At 35.8% G+C, this 19,196-nt stretch overlaps 1 protein-coding gene across 2 annotated transcripts; it reads right to left on the bottom strand.

Annotated features, from left to right (window-relative positions):
* Positions 1-13,049: 13,049 nt before the first annotated feature.
* On the bottom strand, positions 13,050-18,745 carry LOC149255397 (kinesin-like protein KIN-8A). Of its 2 annotated transcripts, none has more exons than XM_089457224.1 (8): positions 17,561-18,745; positions 16,099-16,372; positions 15,965-16,015; positions 15,781-15,873; positions 15,453-15,692; positions 15,051-15,173; positions 13,899-14,948; positions 13,050-13,807 (listed from the first exon to the last, which is right to left on the bottom strand). In XM_089457224.1, the coding sequence occupies exons 1-8, from the start codon at positions 18,367-18,369 to the stop codon at positions 13,706-13,708; spliced, it is 2,742 nt and encodes a 913-aa protein (XP_089313350.1). In that variant the 5' UTR covers positions 18,370-18,745; the 3' UTR covers positions 13,050-13,705. The 2 variants fall into 2 exon arrangements, with proteins under 2 accessions (XP_089313350.1, XP_089313351.1); XM_089457225.1 differs by having other exon boundaries at positions 13,051-13,741.
* Between the last annotated feature and the right edge of the window lie 451 nt (positions 18,746-19,196).

The raw sequence follows: 19,196 nt of genomic DNA, 5'->3' as shown, positions 1-19,196 counted from the left end.
TAAAAAAGTTCACAAATAGAATTGAAGCCTTAATGCAAAAGGGATTGCCCAGTATGTATGTTATAAATGACAAATTGATCACTCATGAAGAATATATCCCGAAGATGAAAGAAGTGGCTAAAAGCAGCATTAACTTCAGTGGAATTAAGGGAAGTATGACAGCAAAGGAGTTTTTGGAAACCGTGTCAAATGATTTCCATGTATAGAATGAGGTGAAACACATTTTTACCGTAAACCCAACTTTTTCCAAATACACTGAGGTAGATGAAATTTACCGCAAGGTAATAAAATTGGCAGTGCCAGATGAAAAGAGATGGGAAGAACTGGTTGATATAGTGGATTGAAATATAATTCACGAGCAGTAAAACAACTTGCTAGTGCAGCAGCCAGCACGACGGTCAGTTCACCATTGCAACATTGTTTTGGGTTGATTCAGCAACTGAAACCATAAAAACAGGGCCACCTTCCTTTTCAATAGCCTATGTGGCCTATTCTTTTTCCAAACTTAGATTATTTTGTTTGTAATTAGGCCAATAATACACTGTCAGTTTAAAAACAATTTTTGTAAAGGATTTTTTGTAATTTTCATCATAAGTACTTCATTGTTTGAAGTATCAAGGGTTGAATTTTGAATCTAATTTCCTTCTACATATTGTAATTTTCAAAGCACTGAAGCATCAATAATATAAGGACCTTTCACAGGATTCATGTGGTGTAATAAATGGTGATGTGTCTCTTCTGTCTATTTGTTTAAACATTGTTTTTCCTTTCTCTGTTATTCTGAACTTCTGAATTAATCAATAGAAACTGTGATAAATGGGATTCATTACTCAGAGTGCCCTATTTTGGTTGTTGATAATTTTAATTTTTTCCACTGAAGTCAGATGAAGGAATTCTTAATTTCTCTGTGGTATATAATGAACCTTACACTTTTGCTATTCCATAATTCATTTAATTTCTGAAAAAGATCCACTTAGTGCAACCTAGATTTCCCTGTGAGAACTCCTCTAAAAATTGATGCAAAACTCCAGTTTACTTTATAGACTCCATAGCCCAATGGAATTATAACACTCAAATCAACCAAACCTTTAAAAAAAAAAAAACAAGTACAATCATAACTATGAAGCGGGTAGGGCTAGATCCTAGCTTCCAAAATGGTTTTGATGTTGTCCTATGTGTTTACTCCCTCAACCTCAAAAATACAAAAAAACAACAAATGCAACACTCAAAAAGAGGTTTTATTTAGGTGAAGCTTATGGGCCAAATTATTATTGATACCATGCAAAACAAATATTATTAACCCTAATATTAATATTAAAAGATTATTATTAAATCTAATATTCATATTAATATATTATAATATTAATATTATTAAATTTAATAACTTTGGATTAATACAATATTAAATTTGTTATATTATAATATATATTAATATATCATAATATATATTAACTTTAGATATACATGGGAAATAATAACAAAGACATAGAATGATAGAGGTGGAGAGATAGGGGGGGTGACAAGGGAGAGATGGAGATAAATTGAAGGAGACAAGAGATGAGTGATGAAGAGAGAGAGATGGAGAGGATTCAGAGAGGTAGAGAAGGGTAAGAGAGGGAGAGGGAGACATAAATATGGGGGGGAGAGAGAGAAGGGGGGAGGGAGACATAAATAGGGGGGGGGGGGGGGGGAGAGAAGGGGATAGGGAGGGAGATAGTGAGAGGATTGGAGGGCAGAGAGAGAGAGATGGGGCAAAAGAGAGGGACGTAGGAGAGAAAGGGAGGGGGAGGAAGGTAGGATAGACAAGGAGAGAGAGGAAGGATAAGAGAGAGAACTTGAGAGAGAGGAGGAGAGATGGAGGGATAGAAAGATGGAGTTTGAGGGGGAGAGAGGGAGGGAAAAAGAAAGACATAGAGAGTGAGAAGTGGAGAGAGAGAGGGAGTGACAAGGGAGAGATGGAGAGAAATTTTGTATGTTTAGGGGTGAGATAAAGAGACAAATAAGGAGAGATGGAGAGAAGGGGGGAGAGAAGGGGGGAGAGAAGGGGGGAGAGAAGGAGAGAGGGAGGGATATAGTAACATATTTGGAGAGAGAGAGAGAGAGAGAGTGATATGAGAAGAGAGAGGCTTGGAGGGAAAAAAGAGAGAAAGAGAGGGAGAGAGAGGATTGGAGGGCAAAGAGAGAGAGAGAGAGTGATGGGGGAAGAGAGAGGGAGGTAGGAGAGAAAGGGAGAGAGAGGAAGGACGAGAGAGAGGACTTGAGAGAGAGAGAAGGAGAGTGATGGGGAAAGACAGAGGATTGGAGAGAGAGAGAGAGATGGGGGAAGAGAGAGGGATGTATGAGAGAAAGGTAGAGAGAGGAAGGATGAGAGAGATGACCAGAGAGAGAGGAGGAGATAGAGACAGAGAGGGGAGGAGAAAGGGAGGGATATAGATATAGAGTTAAAGGGGGAGAGAGGGAGGGAATAAGGAATACATAAAGAGTGAGAAGTGGAGAGAGAGAGGGAGTGAAAAGGGAGAGATGGAGAGAGAGTTTGTATGTTTGGGGGTGATATAAAGAGACAAATAAGGAGATATGGAGGTAATGGGGGAAAGAAGGAGAGAGAAGGAGTGAGGGAGGGATATAGTAACAGAGCTGGAGGGTGAAGAGAGAGAGAGAGAGAGAGAGAGGTGGGAGAGAAAGGGAGAGATAGGAAGGAAGAGATAGAGGATGTGAGAGAGTGGAGAGAGGGAGAGAAAGAGAGATGGAGGGGGAGAGAGAGGGACTTAAGAATGAAGACATAGAGAGATAAAGGTGGAAAGAGAGAGGGAGATATGACAACAAAGAGAAGAGAGATAGAAGTGGGGGATAGGGGGAGAAGGGGAAGAGAGAGAGAGAGTGGGAGAGGAGGAGGGAGCAATAGATAGATAGATTGGAGAAAGGGAGTGTATGTTTTGGGGGTGATATAGAGAGAGAGGGAGATAGATATATAGATGCAAGGTGAAGAGAGGGAAGAAGAGAGAGAGAGGGAGGGAGGGATAGAGATATTGATAGATATGGAGTGTGAGAGTGTGTGTGTTTTGGGGGGTGAGATTAGGAGACAAAGAAGGAGAGATGGAGAGAGATATAGATATAGATGGAGGGGGGGAGAGAGGGAAGAATATTTATTGCACTAGATGCATTGATTTAAGTGTAGATGATGATTTATAATCCTATTTGATTGTTTGCACTAGATGCATTGATTTTAGTGTAGATGTTGATTTCTAATGATATTTGATTGTTTGCACTATATGCATTGATTTCAATGTAGATAATTTCTAATCCTACTTGATTGTTTGCACTAAATGCATTGATTTCAGTGTAGATGGTGATTTCTTGCACTAGATGCATTGATTTCAATGTAGATGTTGATTTCTAATATTAATTGATTGCTTGCACTATATCCATTGATTTCATTGTACATGATTTCTAATCCTATTTGATTGCTTGCACTATATGCATTGATTTCAGTGTAGATGGTGATTTCTAATCCTATTTGATTGCTTGCACTAGATGCATTGCTTTCAATGTAGATGTTGGTTTCTAATCATATTTTCTTACTTGCACTAGATGCATTGATTTGAGTATAAATTTTGATTTGTAATCCTATTTGATTACTTGCATTAGATGCATTGATTTTAATGTAGATGTTGTTTTCTAATCTTATTTGATTTCTTGCATTAGATGCATTGATTACGGTGTAGATGTTGATTTATGATTTGATGTAATTGGATATATGATGGTACATTAATTTTAGCTTGATTGGATTAACAGTATGCATTGATTTTAGTGTATGCACAAAAAATTATTGACAATGTACATTGATTTTTGTGTTATAGTAATTCAACCTATTAATATTGGAGAGAAAGAGAGACAAGGTATGATGTTTACTACAACAGCTCGAGCTAAATATTTAAATGTTTTACGATTTCAACTGTCACTTTCATATAATCGATATGAAAAGATGACAAAACTAACAAGGGTGACAATAAAAATAGCATAAGAAAATAGTTTGACATTGATCACAATGAAGATTATTTGTAGTTGACTACATTCTTATTATTCACATTTTCTATCATTTAACACTGTTACATTGTCACTGTGCATTCAAAAAAATTATTTCATCATTAAATTTATTAACAATATTTATCATCTCAACAAACTGAGGTAACTAAGCAAATTTAGAATTAAAATGACTAGATTAATCTCAAAAATATTTATCATATTTAAAATTATTATATTAATATTAAATGTATTTACATATTATTGATAAAAGTAATCATATCATTGATAGATTTTCCTTGGCCACACATAACTGAAACCAGCCTAGATTCATCTTAACTCTGGATCTATCAAGTGCCAAGAGGGATCTAATCTCTCGAGGTGCAAACCTTTCCTCAAGTTTTGCACTCAAAAAAGAGGTTTGCACCTCAAGAGATTTGATCCCTCTATGTGCTTGATAGATCTGGAGTTAAGATGGATCTAAGTTGGTTTTATAACAATTTTTAAATTAAATCCAAAAGCAAAAAGTTGTGGGGAGATGTTGTAGTGGTGTAAATATTTGTAAACATTTACAAGTGGGCTCAATTAAAATATAATAAAAGGTTTAAAGTAATTTCCTAGAGGATCTAGTACAGTATGTAGAGATGTTGTAATGCCCTATAAACATTTTGACTTCGTCAAAATAAATTTAAAAAAATAATAATAATGATAATTATCATTAAAAGAAATTGACTTATCAAATTACATAAAACTAAAAATAAAAATAAAATATAAGATAATATAAGATAAAATTAATAATTATGAAGATAATTAATAATAAAACCAACCTAGATCCATCTTAACTCTCCCTGAGACAAATCAAATCTCTTGAGATGTAAACATTTTTTAGAATGAATGGAGATTTGATCCCTCTTGGCACTTGGTACATCCGAGATAAGATGGATCTAGGATGATAATTAAGTTTGTTTTTGCAATTAATATAACTAATGCTATGGGTACAATCTAACTAATAGACAAAATGACTATTTTGACAAAACAATACAATTTATAAACAAGATTATGATTTCTTATTATTTAAAATGCACTTTTGAATGCACAAATAGATTCAACACCCTAAAAAACTCATGAGGCACTTGAATCTTAAATTTATGATTCTTAAAAATCTCTACCAAATTTTGGGCAAAATTGACTAAAAAAATATGTACTCCAAAAAGGGTCATTAATATTTTAATTTATCTAAATTATCTAATTAGAAAAAAGAAACATATATTTTTAGTTAGTCGTAATAGACAAAATGGACTTTTTCAAGAAGTTTTTTTCAAGTTAACTTTAAACAAAATCAAACACAAATTTTTAAAGACTTGAGTTTAAGTTGTTTAATTGTAGAATCTGAGTGCCCCATGGATTTTTAAGGTGTTGAATACATTTATGCATGCAAAGATGTATTTTAAAGAACAAATAATCACAATCTTGATTGAATTGAATAGTCGGATTCCAATGAAAAATATCATTTCGTCTAGGCCATTTATTTTTAAATAATATGTTTTATTTATTATGAAATATTCCTTAATTATTATTTTTTATGGTAATGATAATATTTTTATTAATTTCCAATATGTGTCTAGATTGCAAGAATTACATTATGATTTTCTTCCATCTTTAGTACCATCTACATAGTCTTGAACCAAAATTATCCTCTTAAGAGGAACACAACTAATACTAAGCATATACGGGTCTTTGAAGGTGAATATATTCTTATAAAGCCCCAAAATTAAATAAAAATTACAATACATATAGCCTACTTCAAAATATACCAGCCCAGTTCCATCTTAACTCCAGATCTACCAAGCATCGAGAGGGATTAAATCTCTTTTCACTCTGAAAGAGGTTTGCATATGAAGAGATTTGATCCATTTTGGTCGTTGGTAGATCCGGAGTTATGATGAATCTAGGTTGGTTTAATTTCCCCTTTAAATAAGCTCTATTCCACATGAATACCATAGGTCAATACCATGATTTTCCAATACCATGGGTCATTTTTATTATTATTATTATTTTAATTTTTTAGGGTTATTTTTATTTTTATTTTTACCTTTTTTATTTTATTTTTACTGAGTTAAAATGTTTACATTACATTGCATTAAGCTTTTATTTAATTTATTTTTTATTTATTTATATTTTCATCTAATTTGACTTAGCCAAAATGTTAAACATTACATTACGACATCTCCACTCATACTGGGCACGAGAGTACCTCTACAGAGTCTTGAACCAAAATTATTGTCTGAAGAGGAATGCAACCAATGCTAAGCATATACGGGTTTTTGAAGGTGAATAACTTCCTATAAAGCCCCAAAATTAAACAAAATTTGCAACAAAGTATAATACTTCAAGAAAAGTAAAGGAAGGTGAATATCTTTAACTAGTAAAGTTATGGCTCACCATGAAGGAGTCAAATTTCTTGTACCACTCACTGGGAGACTGCCTCAGGCCATACAATGATTTCCTGAGCTTGTAAACTAATCTTTTGTTGCGACCTTGTACAAAACCTTCTGGTTGTTTCATATAAATTTCTTCATCCAAATCTCCATGAAGAAAAGTTATTTTAACATCTAACTGTTCTAACTCAAGATCAAGTAATGCAGTTAGTGCTAACACAGTTCGAATAGAAACAAGTTTTACCACTGGTGAAAAGATCTCATGAAAGTTAATACCTTCAACCTAAGAATATCATTTTGTGATCATCCTTTCTTTATACCTTTCGATACTTCCATCAACATTTTTCTTCAATTTGAAGACCCATTTGTATCTTACAACACTTCTCCCTTTAGGAAGTTCTACAAGATCCTTGGTTTTATTCTTAGCTAAAGAATCAATTTCTTCATCCATAGCCTTTTACCACTTTTTGCTATCTGCATCATCCATTGCTTGCTTATAATAATAAGGTTCCACATCTTCAGTAATCAATGCGATAGATGAAGCAAAATCTTCATGCCTTTTGGGTGTTTTTCTTTCCCTTGTAGACCTCCTTAGAGTGATTGGTTATTGGACTGGTTCTTGAACTTCTACAGTTTCCTTTGCATCTTCTTCACCTTTTTCTTCAAAAGTCTCTCCTTCCTTTCGACTTTCCAAAAAAGGTTTAGTCTCCAACTAAATTTGTTGATTCGGTGATACCTGTTCCTGTTCAACTTTTTCAACATCTAATTTTAGAAGAGAAGATTCATCAAATGTTACATCTCTACTAATGACTATCTTACATGAAGAAGGATCCCACAACTTGTATCCTTTCACCGCATAGTCATACCCAACAAAGACATAACATTTTTCTTTTGGGTCTAACTTAGAACATTGATTCTTTGAAATAAGAGTATAGGCATCACAACAACAAAATCTTAAATGTGAATAATCATAAGACTGGCCTGGCCAAACTTTTTCAATAATTTTACAATTAATGGCAATTGAAGGTGATATGTTTACCAAATGACAAGCAATATATATATATATATATATATATATATATATATATATATATATATATATATATATATATTGCTTCTTCGCATAACTCCTTCTGCAAGTTAGCATTGTTGATCAAGCTTCTGGCTCTTTCCATAAAAGTCGGATTCATATGTTCAACAACGCCATCATGTTGAAGAGTATATGCAGTAGTTTTATGTCTAACAATCCCTTCGTCCTTACAATATTGTTCAAATTCTAAGGAAGTAAATTCACCACCATTGTCAGTTCTTAAACATTTAATTGATTTGCTTATTTTATTTTCTGTCGTAGCTTTAAATTGTTTAAAAACATTAAATACATCAACTTTTCTTTTCAACATATAGACCTAGACATTCTTGGAAAATCATTAATAAATGTTAAGAAGTATAATGCACCTCCATAAGATACAATAGGAGATGGTCCCCAAAGATCAGAATGAATATAGTCCAAAATTACTTTACTATTATGACTTCTAGTTTTAAATTTTTGTTTACATTGTTTTCCATATACACAATGTTTGTAAAAATCCAAACTGAAGGATTTCAAATTAGGAAGCAATTTGCGATTCATCAATACCTGAAGGCCCTTCTCACTCATGTGACCTAGTCGTTGATTCCATAGGCGAGTATTGTCTTTGGAGAAATCAAGAAGTTCTTCCAAATCAAAATCAAAAGGCAAGAAGTGTAAAGCCAAATGTTGGTATTGCAACAAAATAGGGCATCTCAAGAAAGACTATTGGAAAAGAAAGAATTCCATTAAAAACCCAAAGAAGGAAGGAAATGAAGTTGACTCTGGTATGATTGATGAAGTTTTGTCTGCTGAATTAGATATGGTAGATGAAGCTTTGCCTATTTGCAATGTTTCTCAGAATTATGAAAAATAGTTGTTAGATTCTGGTGCTTCTCATCACATGAGTCCGCACATAAATTGGTTCACTTCATATGAAGCTATGAATGGTAGTTCTATATTTATGGGTAATAATGTATCTTGTCAGACCGTTGGAGTGAGAAATGTCAAAATTAAAATGTATGATGATATAATTAGAACATTGACTGATGTTAGACATGTACTTGAGTTGAGAAAGAATTTGATTTCTTTGGGAGTATTGGAATTAGAAGGTTACAAGTTTACAAGTCAAAATGGAGTGCTAAAAGTTTCAAAGGGCTCTTTGGTTGTTATGTAGGCAGAGAAGATTGGAAATATTTACAGACTCAAACGAAGTACTCAGGTTTGTGAGGCGGCGACTGTATCTAAGAAGGCAGAAGAAGATACTCACCTATGACATCAACCACTGGGTCACATGAGAAAGAAAGGCCTTTAGGTACTGATGAATAAGAAATTAGGAATAATTTGTGATTCATTACTACCTGAAGGTCGTTCTCACTCATGTGACCTAGACGTTGATGCCATAAGCGAGTATCTTCTTCTGCCTTCTCAAATACAGTCGTTGCCTCACTGACCTGAGTACTTCCTTTGAGTCTGTAAAGATTTATGATCTTCTCTGCCTTCATAACAACCAGAGCGCCTTTGCAACTTTCACCACTCCATTTTGACCTATAAACTTGTAACATTCTGAGTCCAATACTCCCAAAGAAATCAAATTCTTTCTCAGCTCAAGTACATGTCTAACATCAAACAGTGTTCTAACTGTATCATCATACATTTTAATTTTGACATTTCTCATCCCAACAGTCTGACAAGATACATTATTACCTATAAACATAGAACTACCATTCACAACTTCATATGAAGTGAACCAATTTCTGTGCGAACTCATGTGATGAGAAGCACCAGAATCTAGCAACCAATTTTCATAAGTCTAAGAAACATTGCAAATAGGTAAAACTTCATCTACCATATCTAACTCAACAAATAAAACTTCAACAATCATACCTGACTCAACTTGATTTTCTTTCTTCTTTGAGTTTTCAACAAACTCTTTTCTTTTTCAACAATCTTTCTTGAGATGCCTTATTTTGTTGCAGTACTAGCATTTGGCTTACACTTCTTACCTTTTGATTTTGATTTGGAAGAACTTCTTTCTTTCTCGCCTCTTTCCTTGGATTGGCCTCTAGCTACCATGGCTTTCGGTGCAGAAGTTTCACTGCTAGACTTCCTTCATACTTCTTTAGATAACAGAGCTCCCACAACATAATCAAATTCCAAAGATTCGGTTGTGTTCAAATTGATAGAAGTCACAAAGTGATCCCAAGACTCAGGGAAGGAACACAACAAGGTAATAGCTTTATATTCTTCCTGAAATTTAACATCCATATCTAACAATTAGCTAATAAGTGTATTAAAAACATTTAATTGTTTTGCAATTTTAGTACCCTCCTTCATTCGAAGGCTATACAATTGCATCTTCAAATAAATTTTGTTGGTTAAAGATTTGGTCATATACAAAGTTTCCAATTTTACCCACAAAGCCGTTGTTGAGGTTTACTTCATCCGCCAGGCACAACTTGATGGTACTGAGAGTTCGGGCATCCAAGTCCTTCAAATCCAAATTTGGCATGCCAACAAGTTTTTTTTTAACCCCATCTAATGCTTTGTGCAACCCTTGTTGCACCAGCAAATCCCTTACTTTCAGTTTCCAAAATGCAAAATTATTTTTACCAATGAACTTCTCCACCTCAAACTTAGCTTTAGTCATTTTTGTCATTTCTTCCTACACATAGGCTCTTTCAAAAAAAAAAATCGTTATTAATGACTGTGTTCCTTCAAAAATTCCTACCAAAATTTCCTTTTTGCTTTCAACTAAGGTTTTATATTTTCTTGTCTATTTGAATTAAGTGTTTATTTTTCGAAAAAATTATGATTCCTCTTTTTTTTTTTTTTTAAATAACCATAAAACTTTTGATAGAAACTTCATAAAAACCATATAAACTATTTTTCAACAATTCTTCAAAGAATTTGTTTCTTTCCCGCAAAAAAGCCCTACTTCAAACTTATTGTCAAAAAAACTGTCTCTGGAAAACAATCTTCATAAAACCCTAGAAAATAATTTTCCACCTCTTTCTTCCACAATGAAAAAAAAAGTGTTTTGTAAATTACTGATATATATATATATATATATATATATATATATATATATATATATATATATATATATATATACCTTCCCTTGTTTTTTTCTGCCCGTTAGAACTCCAGGTTTCAACCTTAATCTACCTTAGTCTACATACATATTCAGAACTACTTATTTTTTTAAAAACAATGGCTCTGCTAGATTGGCGGCTCCACTCTTGGCTGCTCAGTGACCTTATGCGTGATGGACGTGCTTCAAAAAATTTAACGCACGATGATAGGCGGTCATTCAAAAAACGACTCTTCAACCAGAGGCTCTGTGTCGACTTTGACATTTTCCTTTGCGTTGATAGTTCAACTTTGACGGGCAGCATTGACTATTCTTTACAGCTCTGTTCTCTCGTCAAACTTCCAGATAGACTCTAAGAATGAGGCTTAATCTTTGCACGGTGTTCTCAACGACTTAACCAGACAGGGTTTCGTATCAACGAATCCCTATGACGGCTCGTCATTCTCGACTAGCGCCTATGTCGCAGCTCTGCTCGACCACAGGCAATGGCTCCAAATTTCAAATCAATCCTTCGATGACACTCAATACACAGTTTGCTCCAGAGTGAAGAATGTGGCTTTGCTTCTTCTACACAGGGTGGAGGTGGAACTTCTAAAAAAGAAAAAACAAACTTCTATAGTCAAATTACTTGACTTTGTTGGCAACACAAATGAATCCTTGATTGCAATGCTCGTTTTCGACCTCTCACCAACCTCTCACGACACTCACAATCCCACTCTGATACCACTCGTAGGTATTTTGAGCTTATTTACACTTAATTTAGAAAGAAAAACGTAAAGAACAAAAATTGAATCACACAGCAAGAAACATAAGAAAATTTACGTAGTAAAACCTTGATAGTGTGTCGAGGAAACCTCCACGGGGCAAGGGATTGGAAGTCTTATTGCTCTAGGTCAAAAAATGACTCCCCAAGTTACATCAAGTCTCTTGGGCAATCACCAATTCGTTACATAACTCCTTATAGTTACACAACTACCTCAAAGGTGAAACTAAATTTACTCAGATAATCATTAATTGTTGTCATTCTTTAACAGTTTGCACATTGATTGGTTATTATCCCTTTGAATGTGCTTGAAACTCAGCTTTGGAGTATCTTTTGATACATTCATAATCAGATTTATATGATTATCCAAAATTTTCTTTTAGGGAAAGATACTTTCACCAAATACCAAATTATTAAAAGGGAGTTAGCGAAAACAATGTGAGAAGAGACCTGAGTTTTTTGGCTAGAAAAATGCCTTGGAGTAAAGGATAGGCCTCTCTATCTTATTATTTCTCATCTTCACAAACCCCATGAATACTCTAAAACTTTGATTTCCCGTAAGACATAAAAAACCCCTCCCCCTACTATCACCCTTATAAAATATTCCTTAAATTAACATATTTATTTTATCTAATTAGTTAGTATATTTTTAGATTAATTAATATATCTAATTTATTATAAAATAATATTTATTTTTAATTAATATATTTAATTATCATTCTCTAAGACACAACTCAATTGATAATCACCATAATTTTCATTTATTTTAATTTTATATTTTAATGACTTATTAAATATCTGTAAAATTCAGAAATTGGTTAATTTAAAGATAATTTAATTTTCATTAAATTCAATTCTTAATTTCACAAGGCAAAAGCTTCCTGTATAACTAATAAACTATTAAAAGGAATCTTAAAATGAAGATTATAAACTGGATTCTCATTATTATATAAAATATTTTTCAGCTTCACAGCTTTTTTAATTTATTTGGTTAAGCAAATCCATGAGGTTAACTGAAGCTGAGATAATGACCCTGTAATATAAGCTGGCACATCAAAACATTCTAATTGTTAAATAATATTTTAACCAGAAGCCAAATGCTTTTGAAAGTTATTTGATTTTGTAAATCTATAAAGTTAATTGAAACTGCAACAATTTATATAATCAATTAAATTTTATTTATTTTTGTGAAGTGAGAAAACTGAAACTTAACTGTACTCTTATTAAATAAAAAAACTGATCAAAGAAAAAAATCCAAAATTTGCAAAATCAATCCAACTACTGGAATTTTGAACTTAACTGTACTCTTATTAAATAAAAAAAAAAAACTGATCAAAGAAAAAAAACCAAAATTTGCAAAATCAATCCAACTACTGGAATTTTGAATGAGGTAAAACCAGATGCATTTTGCCCCTTTCCACGAAGGGGAAGGTAAAAAAGATATCCAATTTGATGCACAAGTTTCTAATCATTCTCTGAAACAAATATTGGCAGTCCTGTATAAAGGAAAAGCAAACTGAGAAAATATGTTTGACTAACCTGCTATGCATGAACATAAAAGCAATGTATAAAGGAAAAGCAAACTGAGAAAATATGTTTGACTAACCTGCTATGCATGAACATAAAAGCAATGTATATGTAAAACCAAGAATTTGGAATTGAAACATAGGAATAACAGTCTGGACATTATGTTCCAAGACTGCACATTAGCAGTAATACAAACCTGGATGTAATAACTTTATAAATGCTTACAATTCGCTTTCTACAAATTCAAGTCATATTGAAATAAGTCAAATCCTGTAGTCCGTGGACACTGTTTGGGGATCTACTATAGGTAGTATACACTGTATCCCCAAAAAATGCTTCGAAATTAAATAATATGTAGAAGATACATGATATTTATCACATAAGGACTATGTGAACAGCTACAGTTATCTCTACTGGTAAGAAGCAGATAACAGCCTTGTATGTTTTTCCCTGGTAAATAGAAAAGACCAAGCAATCCTACATCGTCATATGAAAATGTATGCAAATGTGTCAAGTCTTACTGTAACTGTATTCGATTTACAGCAGTGAGAAATGAAAATGAACCAGTAGAGTTTGTAGATCTTAGAAGCAGAGACGAATCCAAACGAAAAACACTCTGTAATCTCTCAAGGCAGAGAGCTAAACTAATGCATCGAATGAACCTGCTTCTGGCTCTCGAAGCAGAGATGAGCCGAACGCAACTGCTCAAATTTCTGACCTCCCTCAAGCTGATGAACCAATTGCAGGTACCTTAGCCAAGATATGACGTCCATGTGATGGAATTTGTGGTTGGGCCACTAATTAAGAGATGGCCTACCGCGAGCAAATCCTGGCTGGAGAACGTAACCAATAATGGGAGGCCCCAAAATGAACATGAGCCAGAAACATGAACACCCAAGCTGCATCAGTTGCCTTCTGATAAGAAAGGGAAGAGGAATGAAAGCAATTTTTTTTCAAACATCTAGAAATCTAAAACAACTTATCAATTACCTGCAGGAGCATAGTGGGAGCACCAACTGCCATGTGATTCCTGGTACTCCTCATTTGTGCAGCAGTGGAGGGGCTCTTGGCAGCTGTCACATGATTCCTGGTACTCCTCATTTGTGCAGCAGAGGAGGGGCTCTTGGCAGCTGTCACATGATTCCTTGTACTTCTCATTGGTGCAGCAGAGGGGCTGTTGGCATTGGTGATGTCCCAAAAGGTCCTCTTTCTTCCAGTTGTGGCTGCAGGTGATGAAAATCTATAAGAATGAGATGGACTCTTTAGATCAACATCTCGAGTATTTGGAGATTGAACTCTTCTTCCCAATCTGACTGATGGAACGCATACATCCTGAGGCATTGAGTTGGTTTTACTCCCCACTGGCTTGGGAGGGACAACTTTTCTTAGCCTCTCAAAAGGTGGCTTAGCAGAAGCACATGGGATCATTACTGTGGATTTCAGGGAATTAGTTTTCTCGTTTGTCTGTGCAAAGTTCAGAATTCCGTCATGCTCCGGGGGAGATGGAGATTTTGGCATTGGGTGGTTGTTCAAAAGGGATTTTTGGCAAAGCTTACGAATGAAATCCTCCTTATGTTTGAGTTGTACACTATGCTCACGCTTTAGATCCATGAGAGACGCTTTTAGCTTCTTTTCTTTTACACTAAACTCCTTGTTTAAATTCTCCGTGTCCATTTCCATTGTTCTGATTTTTCTTTTGAGCTCCCTGATTATTTCTTCTGGATGTTTGCTGCCATCAGTAAGGGATACTCGCCTCGACATTGGTTCAGAAGTAAAGCATTGATTTTTCTTTGAATGATGCCCATCGGTCATTTGTGTCTCTGCTGCAGATGGAGTTGAAGGTGAGCCAGTAAGAAGAAGAGAAGAACAGGGCATGGCAGGAGAGGATGATATGGACTGGCTTTGCACAGCAAGTAATTTTTGCTGATACTGAGCAATCTGCATTCTCAACTTCTGATTCTCCTTCTGAACTTCATGCAGCAGCTTTACCTGCTCACTTTCAGATTCAGGAACTTGGAACTCCTCATTTGCAACGCAAGCCTGACAAACACGGGTATAAAGTGCTTTATACATCAATGCTTTGCTCTCAACTAACAAAACCAATTTCTACTTAACCTCAACTGGAAATGAATCAATGCTTACCTTTGTGCGTATCTCTTTTGCCCGATCTGCCCAGTGAAGAGTGTTTTGAGTTTCTCCAAAGGTCTGAATGCTAGGACTGATATTTGCAATCATGACTGTATGACAAGCCCCTCCCAGTGAATCCTGCAATTATACATGTTATCAAAAGCATATTTTCCTGTCTTTGTAATGTAAGCAGGAAACAGGAGGATAGCCAAGAAAGCTCATGGCATTGAAATAGTTCTACATAGGACAAAGAAACCATAGGTGATCAGCTTTGAAATTTGCCTTCTAAAATTCCAAAACCAAGCAAAGCATTTTTCAGTTTTCTGTACTTTATAAACCTCTCTGTAACATGTGCAAACACATGAAGGAATTGAGAGAGATCAGAAAGTGTTTGAAGAAATTTTTATCCATCCATACCTTGAGGAGTTGAGTGAGCTTTGAATTTCTATAGGGTATATGTTTCTTCCCTTCCACCAAGCTATTTATACAGCTGCTCAGTGCCAAGAGGGAACGGTTTATGTTGGCTCCTTCCAAGGATCTGACTGTTCGGAGATCTGTTGCTAAAGCTCTTTCAGAACCAGCCAAATCTATTAGAGATAACTTTCCAACACGGGTAACAATATTAGAACCCTCCTTCACTTTGTACTCTGCTACAACCTACAGAAACAAACAGACCAAATAAAACTTATATGAGATTGGGCCATTAATTTGTTTCTAACCATGGATGATTGGAAACAAGACAAACCTGCAAGATAGCATGAGATCTAGATGAAGTCTCATTCATTCGAGTGGGTTCAGTGGTTCTATTCTGGTTACCTCGCTGAAGCAGTGCCATGACCTTCAACAACAAAGGGAGGCTAGAAATTATGAAATTTTTTATCTAAATATGAAAACAGTTATTTAAAACTGTCAAGAAGAGAGCAGCATACCTCATCTGTAGAGAATGCCTGATATTGAGTGAGCCCAGCTGCCACAATCCCCTGAAGCATAGCAGCATCAATACATTGCTTAGAGGATCAGATGACACAGAATTGCACAATGAAATCTTTGTTTCAATCAATACCTGCTTATCTTCTCTCAGAACAAGAGGCCTGCCAGGAGAGAGCAAATCCCTGACCATTTCATTATAGACCTCAAGATAAGAAAGGCGAACTACATGCTCTCCATCACGACTCCGTTGTCTAAGCTTCATAAACAAGTCCTTTATGGCCAAAACCATCACTCCTGGATTGTTGACAGTGCCTAACATTGTATAGGTTTTGCCGGCACCAGTTGCTCCATAACAGAATACAGATCCGTTTCTTCCTTGCAAGACACCCTCTACAAGGTCTGCTGTGCTGCAACACATTGAATCCACATCATTATCAATGAATTGCAGAATAACAAACTATATTTAAAGCATTCACAAATTGAGGTTTGAAAACTTGATTCAGCCTTTAACAGGTTATCACCCTGCCAAGGTCAATTCAAAACATCAAACTCCCATTATAAACGTTACTAAGGAGTGACTAAGTCTATTCCTTAGCTCTCATGAGTAAGTACGTTTATGTTTGAAATGCAAATAGAAACAGCTAATGCAAATGGAATTCGGTTGGTTTGATGCAGTCATGCAGATGCAGCAGGTTTCACCCTTGTTGGGGTTGCGCCTCCAAATGAATTCCAACAATGGAATTCTATTCTACCTCTATTTATGCAGAACTCTGATCTGTAACAGCACATTCCAAAGTGGGGATTTTAACAGGTTAACTTACCACATAATTCTTAATGAACTCCTCTTGGAGCACCTAAGAAATGGAAGCCATAAAATGGTAGCTCTAGAACTGGAACCTAGATCTCTCTTTGGTGCCCTAACAAATAGTGCACATTCATTCAATTTACTAATCCTCTTTGCAGGAACACTCGTTCAATTTCTACTTCCCTTCTCAAAACCCATCAGCATATCAGAATTTCAGACCTTACAGTTTTCTAAATATGCTACAAGGCATACACTTTCAGAACCAGGTGAAAGAATCTACTTACATGAAATTGTATACCTCTTGCTGGCTCGTTAACCTATACCATTATTGTTAGTGAATTTCTCTTGGAGCACCTAAGAAGTGGAGGCCATACATAACGGCTCCTCTGGAACTGGAACCTGAAAGTTTCTTCGTTGACCTAAAAATTCCTGCATATTCATTTGATGCCCTAGTCCTCTTGCAGGCAATCACTAGTTCAATTTCTACTACACTTGTCATAACACATCTATCCTAAGACATATCAGTTCAGAATCAGATAACTTTAAGTTTTCCAAAGATGCTACAAGGACACACGCTTTCTTCGTTGAACCTGAAACTTTCTTCGTTGACCTAAAAATTCATGCATGTTCATTTGATGCCCTAGGCCTCTTGCAGGCAATTCAATATCTACTCCACTCGTCGTAACACATCTATCCTAAGACATATCACTTCAGAATCAGAGAACTTTATGTTTTCCAAAGATGCTACAAGGACACACACTTTGAGAACTAGGTGAAAGGATCTACTTACGTGCAATTGTAAACCTCTTGCTGGCTTGTTGTGTCTGGGAACGCGACATCGAAAGTAAAATGCCTACCCCTGACCCTCTTCAGCCTGAGATAATCAGTCTCCAAGCCGTATTCTGTTATATAAACATCCCTCTTGTTTACAATCCTGACACAGCTAGTTGAGCCTGTTTCTTTCTCCTTTTTGGCCATGGGCCGCAACCTCACATACACCATAATCCTAGCCCCCAATTCCCCATTTCTACCCCCAACTTCTGATATGGTGTCCAAGTGACCTGCAGCACGGATACTCTTTGTTTCCTTCTGCCCAACCCCTATCATGGTGAGCCTTCTGGCTACCCCTGTAGTAGCTCTCGATGGATTTTGACAAGAATAACTAAACCGTTCCAGCTTCGAATCCCTATCCCTCTGCTCTCTAGTCCAGTTACTCTGTATTGGGTTGCTGGCCTTCTTGGCATTATCAGCTACAGTGTCAGTACTATCCTGCCTTTTACGATCTGATTCTTCAGGGGTTTTCAGAATGGGAACTCTCGATTTTCGTTTATCTGAACAAACCATTGGAGCCAATGCCGGGTTGAACAGATCAACGCTCGGATGGCTGGTTTTCAAGGGCGGATTTAGCTGCTGCTTGATAGCGTTGTTCTCATGGACCTGAGCAATAGATTTCATCTTTTCCTTGAGATTATGGTGAGGAACCTTCATAAACGAATATTCAGGCTTGAATTCCTGGTCATCTCCATTGCTTTCACCTTTCACAGGAGCTCTCATAGCCTTGGGGCTGGTTACTGAATGTGACCTTGTGGTAACTGGCATGATTATTTACCCAAAACTAAACTGCCCAGAAAGCAGAGAAATAGCCCTTGAAATCAGCATCCGGCAGAAAATTTACCCTTAAAACCTGATACCCACTTAACTCCTTCACCTCTGCCTATCAGTACAGCGATTTTTGATATCGTCGTGCTCTGTTCTGCAATAAATGGAAGCTAGTGAACAATTTGCAGAAGCCTGTAATGAAAAAAGTGGGTGAAATGGCAACAGAGATGAGCAGTGAAGTGGAGAAAACGGGCATTGAAGATGATTGGGGATCGATTCGGAAGCTGCAAAACGATCGAAGGAAATGACAGAGAGTTGTGGTTGCATCGAGTTGAGGTCAAGATGCAGGGGAGATATTTTGGCCGTCCGATCTCAGGTCAAATCCACAACGAATGTCGGACGCCGTTTTGAATTCAAAATATACAACGGTCATCATCTAACGGTCATATTTTGTCTGACTTTTGAGTTTTGTTTCCTCGTGAGTCGTAGCCGTTTTCTAGGGAATGTAGGGATGGTCCCCGTGCGTGCGTTCCAAATGTTATGGATCATATCGTACGAATGATTTGCAGAGACCAACGGTCACGGTGCCCTCATGCCATTATTATTATCTGTTGGGACCGTCGACACTAGGCCAGAGATAAAAGTACCCAACATTTCAGAGTTTTATGAAATATAGGTTAGGTTTAGATTTTATTATTTTTTTTTAAGGGTTTTTTTAGTTTTTAAGATGGAGGAGAATGTCACATGGTTTGGTTCGAGTTCGAGGTCGATAATGATTGGGTTCGGTTTGAGTTCGAATTTTTTGATGAGGTTCGCTATTAGGTTCG

The sequence above is a fragment of the Pinus tabuliformis genome, chromosome 7, assembly GCF_031772625.1.
Source record: "Pinus tabuliformis cultivar Carrire ecotype Pingquan chromosome 7, CPIR1, whole genome shotgun sequence".
NCBI lineage: Eukaryota > Viridiplantae > Streptophyta > Pinopsida > Pinales > Pinaceae > Pinus > Pinus tabuliformis.
This window is presented reverse-complemented; position numbering and strand designations above follow the sequence as displayed.

Bases quoted from the DNA above. Each gene is read 5' to 3' on its own strand.
- LOC149255397 (XM_089457224.1), bottom strand. From the start codon at position 18,369: ATGCCAGTTACCACAAGGTCACATTCAGTAACCAGCCCCAAGGCTATG. The intron at 15,693-15,780 runs GTTTGTCTTGTT...TTGTTTCTGTAG, and splicing joins GATCTCATGCTATCTTGCAG to GTTGTAGCAGAGTACAAAGT. The intron at 13,808-13,898 runs GTAATTGATAAG...CAACTGATGCAG, and splicing joins CTCCCACTATGCTCCTGCAG to CTTGGGTGTTCATGTTTCTG.